The sequence below is a fragment of the Harpegnathos saltator genome, unplaced genomic scaffold (genome assembly GCF_003227715.2).
Source record: "Harpegnathos saltator strain DR-91 unplaced genomic scaffold, Hsal_v8.6 scaffold3, whole genome shotgun sequence".
NCBI classification, from domain to species: Eukaryota; Metazoa; Arthropoda; class Insecta; order Hymenoptera; family Formicidae; genus Harpegnathos; species Harpegnathos saltator.
In genome coordinates this window covers 96,954-119,663 of record NW_020230094.1, presented here as the reverse complement: position 1 = coordinate 119,663, position 22,710 = coordinate 96,954, and the positions used below count along the sequence as shown (strand labels likewise).

The window sequence follows — 22,710 nt, the reverse complement described above, 5'->3', positions numbered from 1 at the left end:
GTTCAACTCTGAGAGCGCGGCGCAAATTGACTTTCGGTATTAAGGCGCCTCGTTGTCTTTGCCTAGAGCGACTACCGCGCGAGTTCCTCCACTCCGCTCTCACCTGACAGAGCCCGAAGTCACCAGGAAGGGCATGGGCGTCGGACACGGGCTCAAAGGCGAGCTGCTGACGGAGCTGCGAGTGCTGCTTAGAACGGAGTGCGGACACTGCGGCGGGCCTGCGTGCGCTCCTCCGGCGCCACTTCCGCCCTTGTTGGACGCGCGGCCCTTCAGACACGGAATCTTCGGCCACCCGCTCACGTCCTTGCCGGATACCCCTGCAACAAACATGGCGATGTTTGCGTTTGAGGCTGGAGCAGCCAATAGACGAGGGGCAAAGAAAACGCGTCCGTCAGTCGACGCGCGTTCACGGTCGCGCTGCTTTCCATTGTTCGTGCGAGAGACTGGAAAAAAACAGACGTACTGAAGAAAACAAATAACAGATATATATATATATATATATATCTCGGTCCTTCTCTCTCTCTCTCTCTCTCTCTCTCTCTCTCTCTCTCTCTCTCTCTCTCTCTCTCTCTCTCTCTCTCTCTCTCTCCCTCCCTCTCTCTCTCTCTCTCTCCCTCCCTCTCTCTCTCTCGTCTCTCCTTGTCGCTCGAATCGAAGAAGTAAGATGTAAAGAACGTTACGCGAGTCCGTTCTTGTCGCGTACCGTTACAGCTCCGTTTTAATAAAATCGCCGTTTACCGGGGCAGGTCGGCGGAAAGGAGAATACCCGAGACAAACATCGAGGAGAATAACGCTTTGGCCAAGGACGATTGTTGCTTAATTGGCTGACCGGGCACTGCCGAAATCAGGTCGTGCCGCATTTAGTGAAGACTGAGAGAGAGAGAGAGAGAGAGAGAGAGAGAGAGAGAGAGAGAGAGAGAGAGAGAGAGAGAGACTAAATCTACCAGCTAGCTTGTCGTTATATCGTATTAATCACCCCGGTTATCCGACCACGTTACCGAGGGTAGGCTACGCGGCACTACCCCAAGAGCGCATAATAGCCTGACCTTCCGACGAAATGATATATCTCGTCGGATTTTGGCGGATTGCACGCGAGCGACGCGTGCTGCCAACGCATCATCCTCTCGCCAACGACCATCGACGGGTCTGGAAAATTGTCGAGAGTCGTCCGCGAAAACGCGATATCGCAGATTGGAGTTTCTCAAGCTCTCGGGCTCATTGTCTCTCGAATGGGCGTCACGCGAAATGCTCGTAATTTTTCAATTTGTTTATCGTCGACCTGGAGCGCGCCGACACGAATCGCTATCTGACTTTTTAATTTGATTCCTACGATCACCCGATTATTCAAGCTTGTCCGAATAAATTGGGTTAATCGCGGATTTCATAGCATCACTTGCGAGGAAATTGTTCCAGTACCTTCGCGTCGCGAGAGAAGGCGCCCGAACGCGCGTCTCAGGCTTCTTCATTATTCGATATTAATCGCGGATCATCCGCGGATGAAACGTATTACGTCTTATCAACATAACGCCGTTATCGCGGCGCGGGCGCCCTCGCATAATCTGACATAAGTTATGAATTTTATCCCGCTCAACGCGTATAACGTAATATAACACACACGCGTGCGGCAATTTAATTGAGATGTTGCAATTAATATGTCAGCGTGACGTTTGTTTAATTACACGCACGCGTGATTAACACTAATCTCCAAAGGGACGTTACAAAATTGAAAAAAAAAACAGTATCCCGAGATGCGATTCACGAGAATGCAAAGTTCCATATTTACGTGTATTCAATTGGCCTGATTCGGACTTTTCAACCTCCGGGGATTTCGTCGTCGGACCCCTCGATGAGAGATCTGCATCGACCGGGGATTCGCGTTGTCCCCGATTCTCCGACTGAAATGCCGGACGAATGCCGAACCGCGGAGCCAAGAATAAGCTACTCTGGCGCTTTCCGCGCTTTTCCGAGTTCAATTCCCGAAGAGAGATGTCCAATTGCGGTCGATGGAAAATTAAGCGAACATCGTTACCGTCGCGGCGGGAACGTCGTGCGAAGCCCGACGCGTCGTGTCGTCGCTTTTCGAGACGTCGCGTCGCTTGTCGACGGCGGAAAATCGCCTCGTCGGCCGAAGAACCGAGGGAAGCCGGACTGTGAGCTCCCTGAGCCGTCACGTGGGTGGATGTGTGGGCGGCGGGACACGAGGGAAGGGGGAAAGAAGAATTGATCGACTCGCATTTATGCACGCTCCGTGGGCACGAGAGCGCAACATCTGGCGCTCCAGACGCGCTTAGAGTGCTAACAACGATGAAAAAAAACGTCAGTCCGGCTGCATCGCGAATATCGCGACGCCGCGCGACACACAGGTGTTCTTCATCGACGAGGTGTTCTTCGCGACAAGGACGATGTTCGCGGTGAAGAATGGCGATCGTGGGAATCGCGTAAAAGGTTTCTATCGGTCCAGCTGATCTCTTCCCATCGGTCTTCCCAGAGAGATAAAGTTTTTGCGTTCTTTCTGTCTTCCATCCCCCCCCCCTTCTCTCTCTCTTTCTCTTTCTCGGATAATCGATTCGCACATAATATATGGGATAGACGTACTAGGCTAGACCGCGCGATATGAAACATGAAAAGGCGTAGAAAAAATAGGGAAATGGGGAATCGAGGCGATAACATCTAATAGTCACCTAATAGAATGGACTCGGGTCACCTAATGGAATCACAAATCAAGCGTTTCCCAGCCGAGCCTCCCTCCCCCGGACGCGCGAGTCCGTCTGCGCGTCTACGTACACGTGTGTGCGTATAAAGGCCGCATTCATCTTGTTCGCCAGCAGTCACTTTGGACGAGCGACTTCGCTCGTAAAATAGCGTAGTCGACGAGATGCGATTAGACGAAGGGCGCTCACGGTAACGACGTTAAGCGACGGCCACGGCGCGGCTGGTGTCGCCGTAGCGTACATAGCGTTGAAAGGGGCGGACAGAAAGGGGTTAAAATGGAGAAGACCCACATCCGGCGACGAGGGTGGAGAGGAGGAGCACGGATGTAGGAGGGGGAGGAGGAAAAGGAGGAGGATCGAGGGCAACAGATGTCATGGACCTCGGGAGGAGCCCCGCGCGCGACCCAATTCGCGTCCCGTACAACAGCTCGCTAATGTCATTGCTGAACGCCGCCGTGGACGACGTTCAATGACGCTGTGTCGCGCGCACGGCAGCCCGCCGCCGTTGGCGACCTCGTCGACGTCGTCGCGCGGACGGATCCTCCTCCCAAGGCGGCCTCGGCGCTTTCCGCTCGGCCGATCGTCCGATTCTTTTTCACGCGGCGCGCTAAGGGAAAAATCAAGGACGGTGCTGTCGATTCCAGGTTCCATCTCTGACTTCCACTGGCTAGCTCGACGCTCAAGTCAACGCTGTGGGTATTCGCACAATTGATTGCGTTCTTAAGCACGGGTCGACATCACGGACGCTTCAACATGTTGATGTCCGAAGGACTCGAGTACTCGGCTGGTATTCATCATCGTTTCTTCTGATTCATTCTATGCGGAGGAACATTAATATATAGAAGAGAGCCGCCCTCTCTACACCCCGCATGACCTCGACTCGCTGTTCTGATGCTGCAACCCCCGCAAAACGGAGAGCCACGTCGCGTGGGAGAGGAGGGCGAGCGAGCCGGCGATACGCGGCTCGCGGATTTGCATTTAGATCGAGACAACCTGTCAGCTAAGTCGCGCTAAGTCGTCCGATTCGGCCGAATGCCCGGCGCCACTTTTCCGCCTCGCTTCCGTCGATGACGAGGAGGACGAGGGGGACGGGAAAAGGATTGGAGAAAATCATCGGGCGCGAGAGAGTCTCTCGTGACGGAATCTCACGCATCGTCGGAGACGGAGACTCGTTCTCGTAGGTAGAATTGCGTATACCAACTTATCGCCGTGTCATACTCGGCGAGAGCGAATGCAGATGGAATTTATCGAGTTTCTCTGTCATCGACGGCGAACAGATGAATTTGTCGAAGCGTAGATGTTCCACGCGGAGATATCGCGTGTTAGTACCGGATACGGCAAACTCATGCCACAGTCTTAACGCAGAGAGAGAGAGAGAGAGAGAGAGAGAGAGAGAGAGAGAGAGAGAGAGAGAGAGAGAGAAAGACTATCTTGAAACTGAAATGAATGTCGAGCTCGCTTATCGAGTGAGTGCAAAAGTTTCGATGGCTCTCATCGGAGAGGTAAAGTATAATTTTATCGAGGGCGATTCATTCTCGCGTTCCACCAGCTAATTGTTTTCTGTTACCTTTGATACATTCGCGAATGCCGCTATAAAACTGAATTAGTCGTATTATTGAGAAACTCGCCAAAATTTTTGCTCTTCCGGTATTCCCGGTGATTCTCGCATCGCCGTCAAGTATCCAAAGTGATGTTCGCACTTTTTCTTTCGTTTCGTCGCATTTTCTCACGGTTAGCCTAGCCGGTCACGCTTTCCATGCCGCCGCTCCGGATTGTGTACCACCAGGTAGGCCCTGAGTCGTGCGTGTTTTTTCGCGATGCTCCTTCCGCGAGACGAGCGGTGTTTATCCACGCTTCGCGGAGCCGGACGCAATTTCGTCGTTTTGTCGTAAAGTGCGGCCACGCACCACGCATTCGTCCTTACCCCCGCGGAAAACGCAATCGCTTCTTTTAGAAGATTATCAACCGTGACTGGCGACTCGAAGAAGCGACAAGCTCTGCCGAAAACGGAGCGGATCCGCCGACTTTCTCGGCGAAAAAGAGGCGCAAAAATATCAGTGGAGAAAACTCGAGTTGAAAAATGTTTCGGAGCGCGGCAGAAATGAGCGGCGCACTATTTTTATTACGCTCGCCCGGTTTGCCTACGGAGAGACTGTCACACGCGCAATACGTCGTCGCCACGGCGACGACTCCCTCAGGAATTCGTGTCCCCGTCCGAGAGATGTATACGTGTGCGCGAGTCGTGAATTCCCCGAGCGGCTTGAAACTTTGATATCGAGTGCAAGCGCTACTTGAAAAATTTAAGTCTCACCCGCGGCGCCCATCGATCGAGGAAAAATAAACGACTCTGCAGCTCAATATTTAATCGTTCAATATTGTCCGCGTTTTCCGAACACACGCTCGGCGCTTCGCACGTGCATTTTTCACGCCGCGTGCTCCTCGAAAAGTCACGAAAAGTCTCGGGCGGCCGGAGAGAAGAAAAGCTCTCCTCCCACGACTCTCCGAAGAGCGGCGATTAAGCCGAGGTGACATCGAAAGAGAGAAACTCTCGTCCTCAACGTGCGCGACATCCGAGGCGGTCTCGCGGCCGCCCGGGAACGCGGAAACTCGTAGGATTCGCAACGCGCGCACATTCAGCCCACGCAATAATCTCATCGTATTAGCCTGAATTCCGACAATCCAGTCAGCTGCTACCCTACCATCAGCCACCGCCACCGCCACAACCACTACTCCTAGCCCCTGATCCAGCCTCGTCCTGAATTCGAAGCAATTGATACGAACTGGCACGCTCGCGCGCGATCGTCAAGTATAACCTATCGGCGAGTGCGTCTCCTAAGACGGTTTCGCGGCGAAGTCGTAAAAGCCGCCGGAATGACTAGTAAACTCGTTCTCGCGATCGCTTTGGCTCGATTATCGGCGGTATCTCGATGCGGTTAGCGCAATTGACACGTCGCTTGTTCTCTCCCGTGGAGATTTGCGGCTATCAAGTCTCGCAGTCTGAACGCGAGCATAACTACGCGTGAAACATGTCTTGCCGATTCTCCAGCGAAAACTACGTGAGGTCCATACGCGAAGGAAACGAGTTTTTATCCTTCGCACTCGGAATAAGATATCGCATGGAGAGAAATGTTTAGTCGGATAAACCAATTTTCTAATCCGACTAAAAATTTTGATCAGGTTCACCTAATATTGACAAGGACCTAATAGGGTGAATGAAAGGTAATCCTGAGTAAGTCAGTCCTTATAATGTCCTAACGATGATGAAATGAATAACCTTTATAAGGTTATAATGATTGGGTCCACATTAGGACCTTAATGTACCAACCTAGTGTATGATATAATATGGTTCAGTTAATCAGGTCCTTGCCGGGATCTTATTCATTGTACCTGATATGATTTGCATTATCAAGTTTTAATAAAACAATTTTTGGGTATCATTTCCAAATATAAAGATGTTTGCATTGAAAAAACACTTCAGATCACTTAAATATATTTGTAAAATGCTATAGAAACTATCCTTTATTTAGCAGTCAATAAATAGTTATAAAATTAACGTGACATGCAACTTTTCTCTTTAACACTACTTTAACACTACTTACTTGTCACCTTGTGATACTTAATGATATTAATTTTATGTTTCTTTTCCGAAACATTTTACAAGTACGCTCAAGCGATCTAAAATATTATTTCATGCAAATATATTTTTATTTGGAAATGATATGAAAGAATTTTCAGCGTGTCATTTCTTATTTCTAATGTCATCATCCAATATAGCCGTGGTGAGTAATCAGGAGCCATAATTTGAAAAAAAAAAAAAAAACGTAATAAGGATTCCATAAGGTAACTCAATAAGGACCTGACTATGAATCCTTACTAAGATCCTGATATCCATGCTGCGTTACATGACTTACTAAGACCCGATAATATTACCTTATTGGAACCTGATGTCCAAATGAGGTTAACCTGATCAGGACCATGGGATAAATTTCTAGTCGGGAATGAGACAAAGTCATTCAGAAATTCCGCTTGAAAACAGAAATCTTGATAATTTATAGACTGAGTTTTGGCAACTTGAATCGGAATTTCTGTTGACATTTCACCAGAAAACTCTTTCATCCAACCGAACATATTTCTATCGTTAGAAATCGATATGTTCTTATTTCACCGAGTAATCATTGTCTCCTCCTGTTATTACTTTATTTGGTATATTATACACACCCGCATCAAATTGGAACTGGAGATCGAATCTTCGAGAGAGCCGCCGAAACTTTTGCACTTAGCCAATACTTGATTCCGGATATGTCCGATAGAGAATGAGACCGGGAGAAATGGCCGCCAGGAGCAGCAGCAATTCAATCGCGAGACGAGGAGAAAGGACGGCTTTGGCGATGACTTGGCAATTATCGTTCGCTGCGAATTCCAGCACTTGAGCATAATTTGGGCGAGATAACGCAGAAGGTGTAATGGCATCGCGTGACACGACGATAATGGCCGTTGCGTGGCGAGACGACTCGGTCGGGATCGTCTCTCGAACTTTTTGAAAGAAGTATTATCGAAATGACGGTCCAACGCGTCCGTCCCGCGTAGGAATAATAATTGCGTGCGCGGATCGTGAACTCTAGGAAAAAAGAAAAGCAACGCGGACGCGTCTGCTCAGACTGCGATGTTCACGAGTAACGTTCCTAAAAAAAAAAACAACTGCGATTTCGCGGGGAATTTGATACGAGCTTGCACACTTTCGAGCCTCAACTGCGGAATCAAACCTTTATAAAAATATAGTCTCCAATCTGCCACGCATGTATCCCTCGAGTACTTGTATTCTAAAAGAGAGAAAAAAAAAAGGTTCGGTCAAAGCAGCTGGAAGTGGGTTAAACGAACTCAATTTCAGGGTTGTGCGTGGCGAAACCAACCGCCCTCTATTTCTCTCAGCCAATTTCTTCTTGTCACCCGTTTCAGAAAAAAAGGAAAAAAAACTTCAAATTTAGTTTGGCTCAAAATTAATCCGATGCATTATCGTGTTACGTTTTTATCGGATCAAATTTTCGCGTCAGGTCGCCCAATCGACTCGGCTCGCCCAAGGGAGTTTGCGTAACTTGACCAAAAGGTCTTTTCACCCGATGTCTCTCTACACGTCTTCACTTGTCGCTCTATTTCGCAACGTAAATATTTATTCGCAAGAGGTTGAACCGCGCCTCTCGTTCAAATGTACTTACCGAGCATTTTGATACCTTGGACCGGACTTAGAGGATAAAAGTCCCCGTGGAGCGGACAGTGAAAGCCCACCCTGCGCTCCCTCCGCCTGGCCCTTCTCGTTAACATGCAGAGCAACACTCCGAGCGCTAGCATAAGGGCACCCACGACTATGCAGATCGGCCCTAGAATGCGGGAATTGCCGGTAAAGGCGATTCGTGCGGCGTACGAGTTCTTGTCCTCGTCCTCGCCCGGGCCTCGGTACGAAGCAGCTGCAACAGAGAGAAACGAGCGGTCGTTAACGGGAGCGGGAGCGAGAGCGAGAGAGAGGGAGGAAATCGCACGAGCAGCATTATCTTTATATTATTTACAATTATATTATAGTTCGTTCTCGACGTACCTTCTCGACATGGAACATCGAAAGAACTCGATCGTTTTACCCCGACCGGCCGACAATCTCAGGCGCGATTTTGCGAGATGATTCGCTCCGCAAAGTGATTCTTCGTCACGTCTCCGATGGAGACGAGCGACTGATCAACCGGGCGATAAAGTGGCTGCACGTCGTCAGACGTTGCAAGAATGAAACGTACGTATACGCTCGTGAGAGTCGCTGAGCGACAGCCACATTGTTTGAACGATCGACTTTGATGGGAGTCAAGCTCCGAGGAGCTCGCTAAGTGAAGCTTTACGCTCCATTCGCGTGTCTTCCGCGCAATGCCGCAAAATCGTTCCGCACTCGGCGGGGGACTTTGTAATCGCATTGCTTCGACAGGCCTCGAGCAGGTTTCCAACTATCGGCTCCGGCTGTGAGGCCGCAACACACAGCGAGGAAACTTTCGCGACGGACAATTTTATGTTGTCTCGAAGGGAGAAAATCGCGTAGGATGTTTCTTTCTTTCTCCTCTGCCTTTTTTCCCTTCCTTCCTCGCTTATCTTTGCGAAAACCGGGGAGGGTGGTGCAGAGGAGTCGCAGCCTCGCGGTATATTTCGAGAGAAGACACGGCTTCGTAAACGAGACGTGGAAATTACAGCGCGTAAATACAAGCGGGGCCTCGGCGGCGGAGTTCGCCTTCGAGCATATTTTAATCGATAACTCCGGCGAAACGCTTCGCAACGTCGGCATGCGCAGATTCGGCGGACTTCCTCTCGCAGTCTCTCGCCTCTCACTCGCTTTCTCCCTCCCTCTCTCTCTCCCTCTCCCCCGCCCTCTCTCTCTCTCTCTCTCTCTCTCTCTCTCTCTCTCTCTCTCTCTCTCTCTCTCTCTCTCTCTCTCTCTCTCTCTCCCCGCGAACAACATCGATAAACCGCGCAAACAGCGTGCGAGATCCTGCTTCCCTCTCTCGCCGCTCGAAAAACCACCGATTTCAGAGGAACGTACAGTCGCGCAAATGATTTCCACGAAATTTCCAACGGTGACACGCACCCTCGCGCGACTTCGATCCGTCGAGCCTGTGTAATCAACGGACAGGAGCCTCCGGTGAGACCCGAGCGCGATAAGCGGCCGCGTCAAAGACATTAACGTGGTTCAAGTGAGCGACAAACAGTGGCGGAAGGAGGGAAGATATCTAGAGTATCTCAGAGGAAGAGAGACGAAAGCAGGGTTAGAAATAACGAAAGGGAAATGGACTACAGAAACCGGTCTTGGCACGGCGACGGCAGGCAGGCCGGCAGAAAAGCGTGATGGCAAACAGCGGAGGAGAGAGAGAGAGAGAGAGAGAGAGAGAGAGAGAGAGGGAGAGAGAGAGGAGGGAGGAAGAAAGAACCGATCGAGCGACCGGTTTTTGATAAATCGGTTGGTAACAACAGCCGGCAGACCGCGTATACACGAAGAAGCGGCCCGAGAAGTGACGGCGTTTGCGAAGGGCCAGCTGTTGCTCTCTCGGCTCGCGCGGGCCTTTTCTCTCGCGCCTCCTTCTCCTCCTCACCGTCGCCGTGTCTGTCTTCTTGCCTCTCGCAGATACGAAAGCCGTATCTATGGTGCTATCTCTCCGCGAGGTCAATGGCCGCGACAAACGAACTCTATAGCGGCTCTCAAATTAATTCAACGGGAGAGGCGGGAAGCGCGCGCCTTCGAGGTCTCCGAAGGTCTCTCGCGCGCGGATATAAATCCGCCGCTCTCGCCGAGAGAGAAGAGTCCTCGTGTATTATTATCGAACATTAACGTCGTCGGGGCTCGATGGTTTCACGTGAGCTGTGATAAACAGTTTCGCGCGATATTGCCGGATAACGCAAACCGGTAAGAGCATGATTAGCGATGAAACTAGTAGGAACGTAAATTGTAAAACAACGCGGTCAGGTCAATAATGATACTCGTTCGTGTTGGGACGACAAGATTTCCGAAATGGAAACGGAGCAGCTAGTTCTGTCCGATCGCGACATCTGATCAATCAGCGACAATGAGATCGACGCAGTTTGCGGCATATCCGTGATACACGACGCGACGGTTTTCCAAATATCAGATATTTTCGCGCGGTCCGTTATTGCGCTTCGGCTTGACGAATACGGCTTCCTTTCCTATGTAATTAATCCGCTTATAACATGTCAGCGAAGGCTTCAGTCCGATTAATAGTACGAGGAATGCCGGCTTACGCGTTATCCGTTCGTTACGTCGGCTATTGACAATTCGTCTCCGACACGAGTCGCATTTTATCCCGAGGAATATCGTGAAGCAACGCGAATAAAAAATATCGCGCATGTTTCGATGTGTTATCCCCGGGGTGGAAATTATTTCATCGTGACGAAAATAAAAGGGAGAATGAATCTACTTGAATGAAATAACAATGATGATAAACCAGGTTGCGATTGGTCGCGACAAAACAGAACGGAAGAGACAAGCACTTTCTCGTTGAGCGCTAATGAGTCATTACGGTCTCCCTCGTCTCGATATAAATATCGATTCCCCTTTCTAAGCGGCCCACGTACGATTATAGAGTCTGTGCTTTCTCTGAAATGGAAAGCTTCAAATTACACCAATCAGCGAGGCAATGTATCACTCTAGTTGCGCGCGGACGCTCTCGGCGAGCACAGGTGGACGAGCGGTCGAAATTCGCGAATAATCGACGGTAAGCTGCACGTCGAATGTCGAATGTCGAAGACAGGTCTCCGAAATCCGGCGTTTTCCGAACTTTACAACGGCTTGGGACGGGGTGAACACGCCTTGAAGCTCGTCCCCACCGTCGATGATGCTGGTTCGACGAAATTGAAACCACTCTCCGAGCGGTAGCCGGCGCGAATTTTGCGGGTCCGATCGTGAGATGCAAATGCGAATGCAAACGACGCGTAACGAGATAACGCCGCAGAGGACGAATAAAAAAGGATATTACGCATAGGACTCGTGAATATTCACGAGACCCGTTCGCCCGACTGACAGACGTGACCGTTGTACGTGTGTCTATGTGCAACGTGACAATTTATACGAGAGCGCGCATCTAATTATAAAAATTGTGCATTACGCGATTAAAATTCTCCGCAACGGGAAGTCGTACAAGGGCTCGCGAGAGCGAGAGCGAGAGCGAGAGCGAGAGCGAGAGAGAGAGAGAGAGAGAGAGAGAAAAGCAAGCCGTATTTATCGCGTTTCGAGAGAGCGCGTCCGCCGAGTCCGCGCTGACATTTCCGCTGCATTTTTGTGCGAGCGAGCGCGTCAGCCCATTGGGGGCGCCCAGTTTTATTTACCCGATGGAAAGGACGTACAACATCTACGAAATGAGAGACACGTTCGACGCGCCGAACGCGCGGCTGAAACGCAACTGCACCGTGACTGCAGAGAAAATGTTTTTTACGGGCTCCGCCGTGCGACGTGAGCGCTTTATGAAGAAGTATAATGATATCTCGGGGACGCCGCCGCTTTTGTGTTTGCGGAATGTGCTTTCAAAGTACAATGTTTGTGAAACTTGGCGAATTTGAAAGCGGTGCTCTGGATACAGAGTGTGTAGCACGACAAGCAGTAGCTTCACCTCTCATGAGTGAAACTGTAAAGTATGTTTGTCTCTGCGTCCTAGACAATTCTCTTCTCTTCGGCTGATGTTACGCGATAAAGAGAGGCAGCAGCAGCTGCTGCTTGATGTACTCGTAGAGACCAAAGCACAAGTATACATATCGCGATACGGAGTCTTGCAAAAATGCGACATTCTCCGTTTTTGTCCGCAAATTTACGGCGGATATCTCATAAGGAAACATTAAGTACGAACCAGTGAGTACGGCGCCGACGAGCATAAAGAGAAATCCGAACGCCGGTAGAGCGATCTGACAGTTTGCGGCTATCACTACGCCAGCCACCATCAGGCCACCCTCGATCTTCTCTACTCTTAACCGCGATATAGGGGTCGGACATTTCAGTTTCGAGCCCAGGCCGCCGCCCAACATTCCTTCCTCGGCCGCCATGCTGCCAGTCCTGTAACAATCGGAGAAAGACTAATGACGCAGCTATAATGAAGGCTTCCCGGGAAAATTGCGCGGACGAACGATTATCCGTTAAGTGGGGTGGCTTCAAATTCCCGTGAACCGCGCTTTCTGTTGGTTTCTAAAAGGAGATACGCGTTATCTTGTAAATAAATTGCGCAATCTATGATAAATCGTGCAGTCTATGATGAATAAAAAAAATACTAACACGATTCTATTACAAATAACAATCGAAAAATTAATTCAACTTTGCAAGAAACGAAAAAAAGTTGGGCTCAGCCGGGATTTGAACCCGGGACCTCTCGCACCCAAAGCGAGAATCATACCCCTAGACCACTGAGCCACTTGAGAAAAAGACAATTATTGTGCGTCTATACAAAATAAATATTTTATCATCTTTATAAAAAAAATTTATATTCGGACTTCTTCTTCACAAAGATTACATTCAAAGTCTGTTGCTAAAAATTTGCGACGTAAAGGGAAAAAAAAAAAGAAAAAAAAACCGGGCTCAGCCGGGATTTGAACCCGGGACCTCTCGCACCCAAAGCGAGAATCATACCCCTAGACCACTGAGCCGCTCGAGAAGAATTTAATTATTGTGCGGCTACATAGAGAGAACGATTTAATTGAATATAATAAATGCTTATTTGGAATAGTCGAAATAAATTTTTTGATTGATCGAACAAAATTTTATTTGACGCAACAGAAACATTTCGTTGGAACTAAGCTGCAACAAAATATTTTTGTTGCGTCAAACAAAACTTCGTTCGATCAATCAAAAAATTTATTTGGACTATGCCAAATAAGCATTTGTTAAATTCAACTAAATTGTTCTCTCTATGTACAGACACACAACACATATTTTAGTATCTTTATAAAAAGAATATATCTGATTATATAATCTTTTTGAAGAAGATTACGTTAAAAATGTTTGTCCGTAAAACTTCACGATAAAAGAAATAATCTCGGTTCAGCCATTAAGCGACTCGCTCAGTTATTGATATTTTACAAGAAGGAGTAGTAGACGACTTTAGGCTTTGATTATTACTGCTATTACAATATACCGCTGATAACGATTTTAATAAAAAAATAAATGCAAGCTCAGTCTGACGCCAATAAGAAATACCGAAAGGCATAAAGAAAATACTTTCATTCGAATGTTTTCCACTCTCGCGTACATTCATAGTACATCATCTAGTATGTCATCATAGTACACCGAAAAGAGTATTATTACAAGGATCATCAATCATTCGTGTATAAAGAGTGCATTCAATCCGTAATACATAAATTTCTCCTTAGACGCGCAACTTTGTAATAAGAGTAGATTTCACAAATAATGGATCCTCCTTCTGTATGCTCCATATATCATTGTCCTCTCAACCGCCGACTGTAAGCTTTAACGGTACAGATATCTCTTATCGAGACTTTGACAGTCCGCCAAGAAAAATAACTGTCTCTCTCTTTCTCTCTCACAGACATAGTCAACCTTTTCAACTATGACAAACGATCAAGAGCATAAAATCGCCTGGATGTTCATTTTCGACGAATTGCAACGTTTACACGATCGAGTAATTGAATCAATCTTCTACGTTATGTACGCTGTGTGTATGTGTGCGTGTGATCTATATACGTGTGCGTGTGTGTGTGTTGGTGCGTTATAGCTATTAGTTGGACACGGAGGCCGAGTATATCTCTACAGGGGCAAAATAATTAACGTGAATGTTCTTTGCGGATCGCCGACCCGACAAATAGCGCAGAGGCAGGTAATGTTCCACGCGCCGAGTGCTCGGGATATTTTCTTTAAAAAGGCAGACATCGAGAGAAGACATTACCTCGGTAATCTCCGCGTGTCGACGCCCACTGCGCGATAAACGCTGCAACGTGACCATAATAGTTCGTTGCGATATTCATTTTCACATCAGTTCGCTAGAAGCTTCTCTCGTCTCTTTAACCGCCGAAAGATCATTGACCTTCTGGTTTTATAATTTTTTTCGACAGCTCTAAAACGATAAGAAGTTGACGAGTGGCGACGAACTTTGAGTCTATTTTCTCTTTCACTGCAAAATATGTGCGCACAAATCAACCGACAAACGCAAACTCAAATCGAGTATATTAAGCTGAAACCGTTAAACATGGTAATTTATAAATTATAAAAATATATTATAATTATAAAAATAATCTGCTAATCTTTTTATAATTTCTGTTTGCTTTCAAAGTAATTTTTCCGCTCCAACCATTAAGAGCCACGAGTTTTCAATTTTTTTGTCAAGTTATTTTATCAAGTTATTTGATATAATGTTCAAGAGTAAAGAATATTAACCCCTTGACATATAATGACGTCTGGGAGACGTCATTCATTTCATGTGTCATCGTAGACTTTGACGTTTCCGAGACGTCAAGAACTGTCTCCGGCGGACGCCAAGAATCGTGCGTCGATTCTGTTTTGTTTCAAATGCTCATTATAATGTTACTTAATTATTGTCCATTAATATAATATATCAACCTGATTAAATGTTATATAGCAATGCAAATTTCCAAATAAAATGTTCTGTTTCTAAGCTTACACATAACTGTTCAGCTGAGCCAAATTAAATAGTATTATTCAAACGCATCAAATTCCGTTTTATTTGTATGTCAAGGGGTTAAGAGCAGCTATACAGCAATTTGTACCTGCGGCGTAATATTTCTGAACAAAACATGTGTTGAAAAAAAAAAAGAAGGAGAAACAACGGCCGCTGTAGGAGCAAGCGAGGCTATTTACGAGGCTTTGTTTTGCTCGATTATTTCACATTTATCACGACGATACAATCTCACGCGACGCGTTTATTTCGCTAATACAGCGACGATCGCACAACAATTTTAACCGGCAGGCTAGACTCGGAGAGATCCACGGAATTATTAATTATGAAAGGCGAGAATGGGTCTCAGGATTCAATCGCGATCACCTTAGTCGAGATCCGGAATAAAGTCTCATTAGCGGCTGGCGAGACTATCGATCCCGGAGCGCGCACAATGGCGTCTCTCGTTTGTCGGAGCATCTCGACCGTGTTCCATCCATGTCTCGCGCGACGTCGGAGCTGCCATCCGCTCGCGGAGGACGCTCGCAATTCGGTCCATCCAGAATTTGCGGGAACACGCATTGGGAGAATATTTCGCACATGCTTGTTTCTCTCGTCCTCGCAGTCGCGACGAGACTCACGAATAATAAACTCCGTTGCTATCGTCTACACGAGCTGCAAAAGTGCGTTCTACTCCCCGGCCGGCGCGCGGAGGTTGCATTGCAAAAACAAAACCGAGATAAAGAAAATCGAACTTTGAGCTCAGCTAGACCACACGGAAGAAAGAGAGAGAGAGAGAGAGAGAGAGAGATAATCGAATCGCTGACAAAAATGCGGCGCTTCGACTGAACAACGCGAACGGGGCGGGGTGAGATTAAGTTTCGCGCGGAGCGAGCGAGATTCTCAGAATAGGACAGTGCCCGACGACTACGAAACGGCAGGATGACGTGTGTACGAGCGTGCGAGCCTCAGGGTTGAAACGTCGATCGAAACGGCGCACGTATGCGATCGCGATCGCGATCGCTGCCGAGTTTGCCAGATGATGGTACACGCGGAGAACGTATCGCAATCAACATGACCTTATTCCGAAGATGTCGACGAGATAACCCGCGCGGCCGCGGCCGATTCTTGACTCGCCCTCTGCCCCATTTACCCGGATGTTCGGGTCATCGGGGTCGGAGGGGAAGGGATAACAATTGAAGCAACAAGAGCGAGTGCCACTTACTCTCGCTCCGCTGACTATAAATAGGCGCCCACTATGGCCGGTGCTCCGGAGCTTCGTGCTCCAAAAGAGACAAAATTGAAAAATTGGCGTTTGACGAGGGTCACGAGAATCGCAAGAGGCGAGAAGAGAAAGAGAGAGAGAGAGAGAGAGAGAGAGAGAGAGAGAGAGAGAGAGAGAGAGAGAGAGAGAGAGAGAGAGAGAGAGAGAGAGAGAGAGAGAGAGAGGAGAGAGAGAGAGAGAGAGAGAGAGAGTCGCGGATCGCAACCCGTTGGGATGGCGAGTGTCAGCAATCTCGATAATGATGGTAATATCAAAATGAGTAGCGATGCAGTCGCGCGCGTTGCGATCGATCGCCACTGCTAGCGGCTAAATTCACACAGTCCTATCATCCAAACAGTCAAATCTGTCTCGAATAGGGAAACGGTTCAGACGTGACAGACACAGCGAGTGCAAAAGCGCTGAGGAATCTTTTGACGGAGGACCGACTGAGAGTTCGGTCTGGACGGATAATGCGAATCCTAGTTCGCGACTGGCGAAATCGAAATGTTCGCACGTAAAGTTGCCAGACGCTCAAGTTTGGCCGTCAAAGTTCAGTTGGTAGTGGAGAAACGTCCTGGATTAAAAATATTCCTTGCAAACTACGTTCGTCCAGATTCGTTTTCCCGAAAGGCTGTATAACCTTTTCAATTTTCAAAGCCGGCGACTCTACTCGAAAGTGACTTTGCAAAGTTCGCGACGAAGCGGCATCCCGAAGGAGCGGATCGTAGTCCCTGCAATGGTCGTCTGGAAAACGCTCGGTGGCTTTTCCCCCTCATTTTCCGTATGCGTAATACTTTCCGGAAGAAACGCGCAATTATCGCGGCGCAACCTTGGCGGTTGGTTGATCAATTTGTCGGGTGCGAAGGCGATCAGTTCTCGCGCGGTTCAGACATACGGAAGAGTGACGCATAACGCACGTTAACGTTACACTTGTTACGTAAAGTGCGGGCAAACGACAAGGCGAACGATGATTTAACGAAGACGGCTGGCGACCACGACGCGGCGAACATTCGCGTTTTTGTGCCAAGACGCGACTCGCATCGCGCGCACGCCGCACAAGAAGGAACATGATAATCATTCGCGCGTGGGCATTCGCGCACACGCTCTCACTGTAACTTATCAAGTGCGGTGCTACAATCGCGCGTCTTTTGCGCAATCGCCACGATTTCACTCGTATTTATGTGCCCCGCAATTTCGCGCGATAACTCCTCGGGCGGAACTGGCGGAAGCAAGGATAACATTCAATTTCCAGATTCAACCTTTATTTCACTCGGGCGATATTTCGCATAGCGTTTGTTCCGACATGTCGGAACAAACGCTTCGCGTTAATCCGACGAGAAGAGGTCTTCCGCGAAGGTCAACGGGTCAATCTGCCATATCAATTTTTGCAACACATCAGACGACTTTTACGCGCCCGACCGCGTCAAGGAAGAGCAAATTAATGTGGATTGAAAAGTAAAAGGATAATAAATCGCTCGGAATAAACATTTTCCGTCGAAATATATTCTTCGCCTGCATTGTTTCCGCGTCCAACTGGGAGCGAGTTGGAAATGCCAAGAGTGCAGAAAAGTCAGTGCGAGAATTGACAGTTTCCGGATAAATTCGAGAGAGAGAGAGAGAGAGAGAGAGAGAGAGAGAGAGCTCCAAAAGTGAGAAAAACAGACATTTCATCTCAAGTTGGAAAATCCGCTTCGTTTGATGCGTATGTGTGTGTGTATGTGTATGTGTGTGTGTGACCCGGCGGGAGAGACAATCCCATATTACAGCCCGTCAAGTCGCTCGCGCGACCGCGGAACGATGATTGGAAGCTCGGCCGGGTCTTACGTGAACGAAGGAAAGCGCCGGATTTTTTCTGCTGTTTGCGCGCGAAAAGCCTGAAATGCGGATCGAAGGGTCGAGAAATCGGAGACACTAGTTGCTTGCACCGACTCACGCCGCGCGTGTCAAGTTCGAGGCCGCGATTGATCTCTCTCCGTGTGGCGGAGACTTGTTAATCGAGTCCGGTTCGCGCCGACTTGCGTCGCTAATAGCATAAGCGAAGCCTCCACCTGACGTGATTACGTAATGAGTATGGTCGATGGATAAAACGTGCACCACGACGGCGGTGTGTGCACGCGCGCGCGCGCGCGAGTCCGCGCGTGAACGCGAAACGAATAATTCAGCGACGGGACGACGAAACGCTGCCGGAAGCTTGCTTATCCGCCATCGAGCGCAAATGAAAGATTGCTCGTATCAGACACGCCGGGCTGTCGGCTCTTTCGCCGCTGGAAGATGAAGCGGGGTCGTTCACAAAGGAGTTGGAAGAAACGCGATTACGGCGAGATAGTCAACGGGAGGAAGCTTTCTTCACGCTGACACACCATCTCCCCCCTCGCGGCTCTGCCGAGATCATCGAGATCTCAATAATCTGCCCGTGGTATATCGCGGTACGGCGACTCGACCTGGTGTAATCGCACCCGCAAGATCGCTCGCATATGTGAGAGCGCGCGTTACGGTTCGCGGTTCAATAATGGAATACGTAATAGCGGCTGTATCAGCGGCGCGATGGAGATTGGTCCATGCATGTGCGATTCGTTCGCATTGCGCTCGACGAGAGCGGAGGCAGAACGAAAGACGAAAAGAGACTGAGAGAGAGAGAGAGAGAGAGAGAGAGAGAGAGAGAGAGAGAGGGGGGGGGGAATACGAAATGACGCGTTCGCAGGTCGTACGGGACGAAACAAAGAGCGGAAGTTACGTGCTAACGACAGGAACTGCCCGTCTCCCCCGTTCGATCGCACGTCGACAGGTGAGAGAAACTCACATCACCCTGGCTTTCCTCGACGGGGAAGATTCTGGGCGATAAACCGGAGCGAGGAGGATAACACACGCGGGTAACTCGCGAGTGAATGGGAAACGCCCGTGTAATGACTTGGTGAGGAAAGGAAGCTCTCTCCTTCCGACGGTCTGGGCTTCCTCCCGCTGCTGTCGACCTGAGCTTTACCGCGCAAATTGGCGGAAAATTAATTAAGCAACGTATACGCCATTTCCCTCGTAAGCCGGCCAGCCGACCGCCCGACAATGTAGCCGAGGTTTACTCCGTCTTATCAGCGTTCATCTTCCGCAACGTGCGCGCACGTGTTATCACCGATATTGTTCTCCCCGGAACTCGCTATATACGAGGAGGAGGATACCGCAGAGCGACTAATCGGAAAACAATATCGCGCGAGGTCCGAGCGCGATCCTTCTACGACCGGCGACGTCAAAACATAAGCTTCATTACGCACGTGGTGTGATCAAGTCACCGCATTGGGCTGAAAGACGTTTGACGCTCGCGTCATTTCCGTTGAAAAATCTTGATAAAGCCGGCGGCTACGTCGCGCGATAAACCTCGGTCGGTCGACGTGCACATTGTATCGCGCACCTTCATCTTCTCCCGACCCGGCGCGCGGCGCGCTCGGTGCTCTTCTATTTTTACGCGCGTTTTATTCAGTATTAAGGCTCTGCTGTTCTCCTTCTCGCTCTCCTTGCTCGTCGTCGTTTCCTTTGATCTACCGGTCGGTTTAATCGGTTTAATTGATCGAGCGTGTCATATTACACGACGCGTTCTATAAAGTATAATAATCACGCTCGAAAGTCGCCCTCCTTGATAACGTCAGTCTCTTCGCGAGGCGAGGGAGCAACGTCTTGATTAAAGACGAGTTTCCGGACGGGCGCGACGGGAAGCCTCCGCCCGACGGCAGTCGAGGAAAAAGTTCAATCGGGGAAAAGGCAGGATCGCGGCGCGCTGGAGGAGGTGCGTGCGCGCGATTGCAAGCGGAGCAAGAAGAAATGATTAATGGCGGCTCGCCGATCAAGCGACGCAGCTGTTGGGGTGATTCGCGGCTCCATAACAGATCTCGAATCAGTCACGGCTAATTCCGCCGCACGGAATATCTTCCCCTGCGACGGCCAACAACAATCGCCCCTACGGGCGAAATGAAAAGCTTATTAGACAATTACATCGATCGAATCGGCACTCAACGCGACACAATCGACATAACTTGCCCTCTAGCGCTCGTATAATTTTTATCATAAAATCCACTGTCGATGTATATCCGGAGAGAGACAGAGACAGAGAGAGAGACAGAGACAGAGAGAGAGAGAGAGAGAGAGAGAGAGAGAGAGAAAACGTTATTTATTGAGCGCTGGAACAGTGTCCCCTCAAGCGCAAGGAAGTAAAAAATGATACAAAGAATTTTGAGTTATACATTAGTTGAAGGAATATGAAAGGTAAGTATAAACAAGTAATGGAATATAAAATAAAATACAAAAAAAAATAATAATATAATGAATATTGGTATAAATAATAATAGATTCATATAGAGTAATATAAAATAATAGAGCAATAATTAGACAGTCGAGGAGTGAACACGGTTGCCAGTACTGTATTTCATACTGTTATAGCAGAGAGAGAGAGAGAGAGAGAGAGAGAGAGAGAGAGAGAGGGGGGGGGGGAAGAGAGAGAGAATAAATTGGACTCTCAATTTTATACGATTAAGTGGTAATTTCGTACAATTAATCGGGACGGCTGGCTCGCCACGCACGCACAACCCCGAGAGAGGTCGGCAGCGTTCAACTCGACTCGAGCGCTTTCCAGCAATCTCGCAATCCTCTTCTACAAGCGTCTGACTAGTCGATACGATTCATCGGACATCACCGTGGGGTCATCCCCGTCAGTCACGACGGCGAACGCGAGCACGCAGCGCGGCTCGGCTTGATCCGACGACCAAGAGACACGGACCTAAGTAAAACGACCTTGCACAAACAGCGCGACGAACGGAGGAGCGGCGGTGTCGACGACCGCGCTTGTTGTTAGTATAGCTCGCGCGAGAGATGCAACCGGCAGCGCCTTTCTACAGCCTTGACTGCAACCTCCAGCTCTCGCGCCAGTTGCGCTCGCTGCTGCGCCAAGCCTCGTCACGTGCGAGAACGTGCGTGCTGTAACGAGAGCGCGCTGCAACAAAAGCGCCCTGCGTTACGTTCCCGATAAAGACAAGATGAATTAACGTTCCCTCCCCCCACCCCCACCCCGGGCCCGTTTCACTTCTTTTTTTTGCTGTCGTCGCTGAAACGTCGCGGCGCTATTGTGCGCACTCGTTACCGCTGCGCGCTGCATAATACGGCTGCTAGTTAAACCTTGCGATCGAGAACGTGCCGCGCGTGCGACGCGCCGCTGCGGGGAATTTTGCGACAACTTTTGCGCGGCAGAAGCGGCGATAACAACGCGTCGCGAGCACGGCGACGACGACGATGACGCACACACGTCGCGTTTGCGCTGCGAATTTACGGCTCGTCTATTCCCGCTCTCAAATTGTGCTCTCCGGCGCGGCGTCTCCACGCCGGATCCTCGCGTCCTGCGTTGCGTTACGCAAGTTTACGCGTTACCGTACAGCCGATAACGTTTCAACGTGCCTTGTGATATTTCGTCGTTATAATTGGATATCGAACAACGAATTACAATTACGATTGGATCGCTGGCTGAGGATTCAGCAATCGCGGTGTCCGCCATGTCGGATTCTTGTTTAATTTAATGGGAAATACTAACCGGTTGTGTAATTAGATATACACGAAAGAGACGTTTCAGAGAGAGTCTTGATCGAGCTAAGCGTTCGTCAAGCATAAAATATGTTATGTATTTACAGACCCGAATTTTCACGAAATTAAGCGCCGTTTAGTAACGAAGGCATCAACATGCTAAGTGGAAACGACCATGTTCCGGTGTCTTGACCCGAAACGAGTCCCCTTGATTTTCACGTTCATGTGCTCGCGCGCTTGTCTGCTTGACGAGCAAACAACCCTGAAATAATTTCACGACACATGTCGATCTTTGCTGGAACATTCTCACCGAGACGTTCCCCGACGCCGCGTCGCGTCGCGTCTAAAGTCCCACGTGCGACTCGCGTGACTTCTTTGTCTCCGCAAACTGTCACCGCGGCAACAAGAAGAGGAGGACCAACAGTGCAAAAGCAAAAAAGAAAACGCAGCCCTAACGGGAGTATTTAGCCCGCGAAGCGAACTGCCTGTCCACACGCGAGCGCTCATGACGTGGACGGATGTCGGAGTGAATTGGCGCAATGACCATAACCGGGGCCCAACGTACCTAATGCGCGACCATTTTTTTTCCCCGGCCGTGTTAAGCCGGCCGCGGGGACGGCCTCCGTGTCCGCCGGCGCGAGACCCACGCGATGACGGCCGAAATCATCGAGGAAAAACAAAAGAAACGAAAAAGAGAGAAGAAAAAAGGAATATTCGCACATACTCGTATACTCATGTGGCATGTGTGTCATTCCTCACAATTAGATCCCTCGCGGCGTGAAACGAGCAAGATATACCCGGCCGGATACACCGCGTCTCTCGGCTGTGCTGCTTCGACGCTGTCGATCTCCCGACAGCAGCCCGACACCCACCCGCCTCGTTATAATCTCGCGCTCGAGTCCCGCTGTACGGGTTACGCCGAGGATAATAAGGTCACAGCGCGCGATCCATCTAGCCCAGTCGCGACGACCTTGCCTGCGTTTCCACCGACGCGGTGTATCCGCCAATTTTTCTCGCCAAGCGGCCCACTCGATCC

The 22,710-nt window shown here is 49.3% G+C and overlaps 1 protein-coding gene and 2 non-coding genes across 5 annotated transcripts in view; all 3 read right to left on the bottom strand.

Moving 5' to 3' along the window:
* Positions 1–22,710, bottom strand: part of LOC105185493 (uncharacterized) — a 57,177-nt gene that overhangs the window by 15,090 nt on the left and 19,377 nt on the right. For all 3 annotated transcript variants that reach the window (XM_011145051.3, XM_011145053.3, XM_011145052.3), the window contains exons 2-4: positions 12,089–12,291; positions 7,925–8,173; positions 104–317 (exon numbers count right to left, since the gene is read on the bottom strand). In XM_011145051.3, coding sequence (XP_011143353.2) covers positions 104–317; positions 7,925–8,173; positions 12,089–12,291 — 666 coding nt within the window. The remainder of the gene's footprint in view (positions 1–103; positions 318–7,924; positions 8,174–12,088; positions 12,292–22,710) is intronic.
* TRNAP-UGG (transfer RNA proline (anticodon UGG)) lies at positions 12,571–12,642 on the bottom strand. Its single transcript has one exon. It is a non-coding gene; the product is annotated as a tRNA-Pro (tRNA).
* Positions 12,804–12,875, bottom strand: TRNAP-UGG (transfer RNA proline (anticodon UGG)). Its single transcript has one exon. It is a non-coding gene; the product is annotated as a tRNA-Pro (tRNA).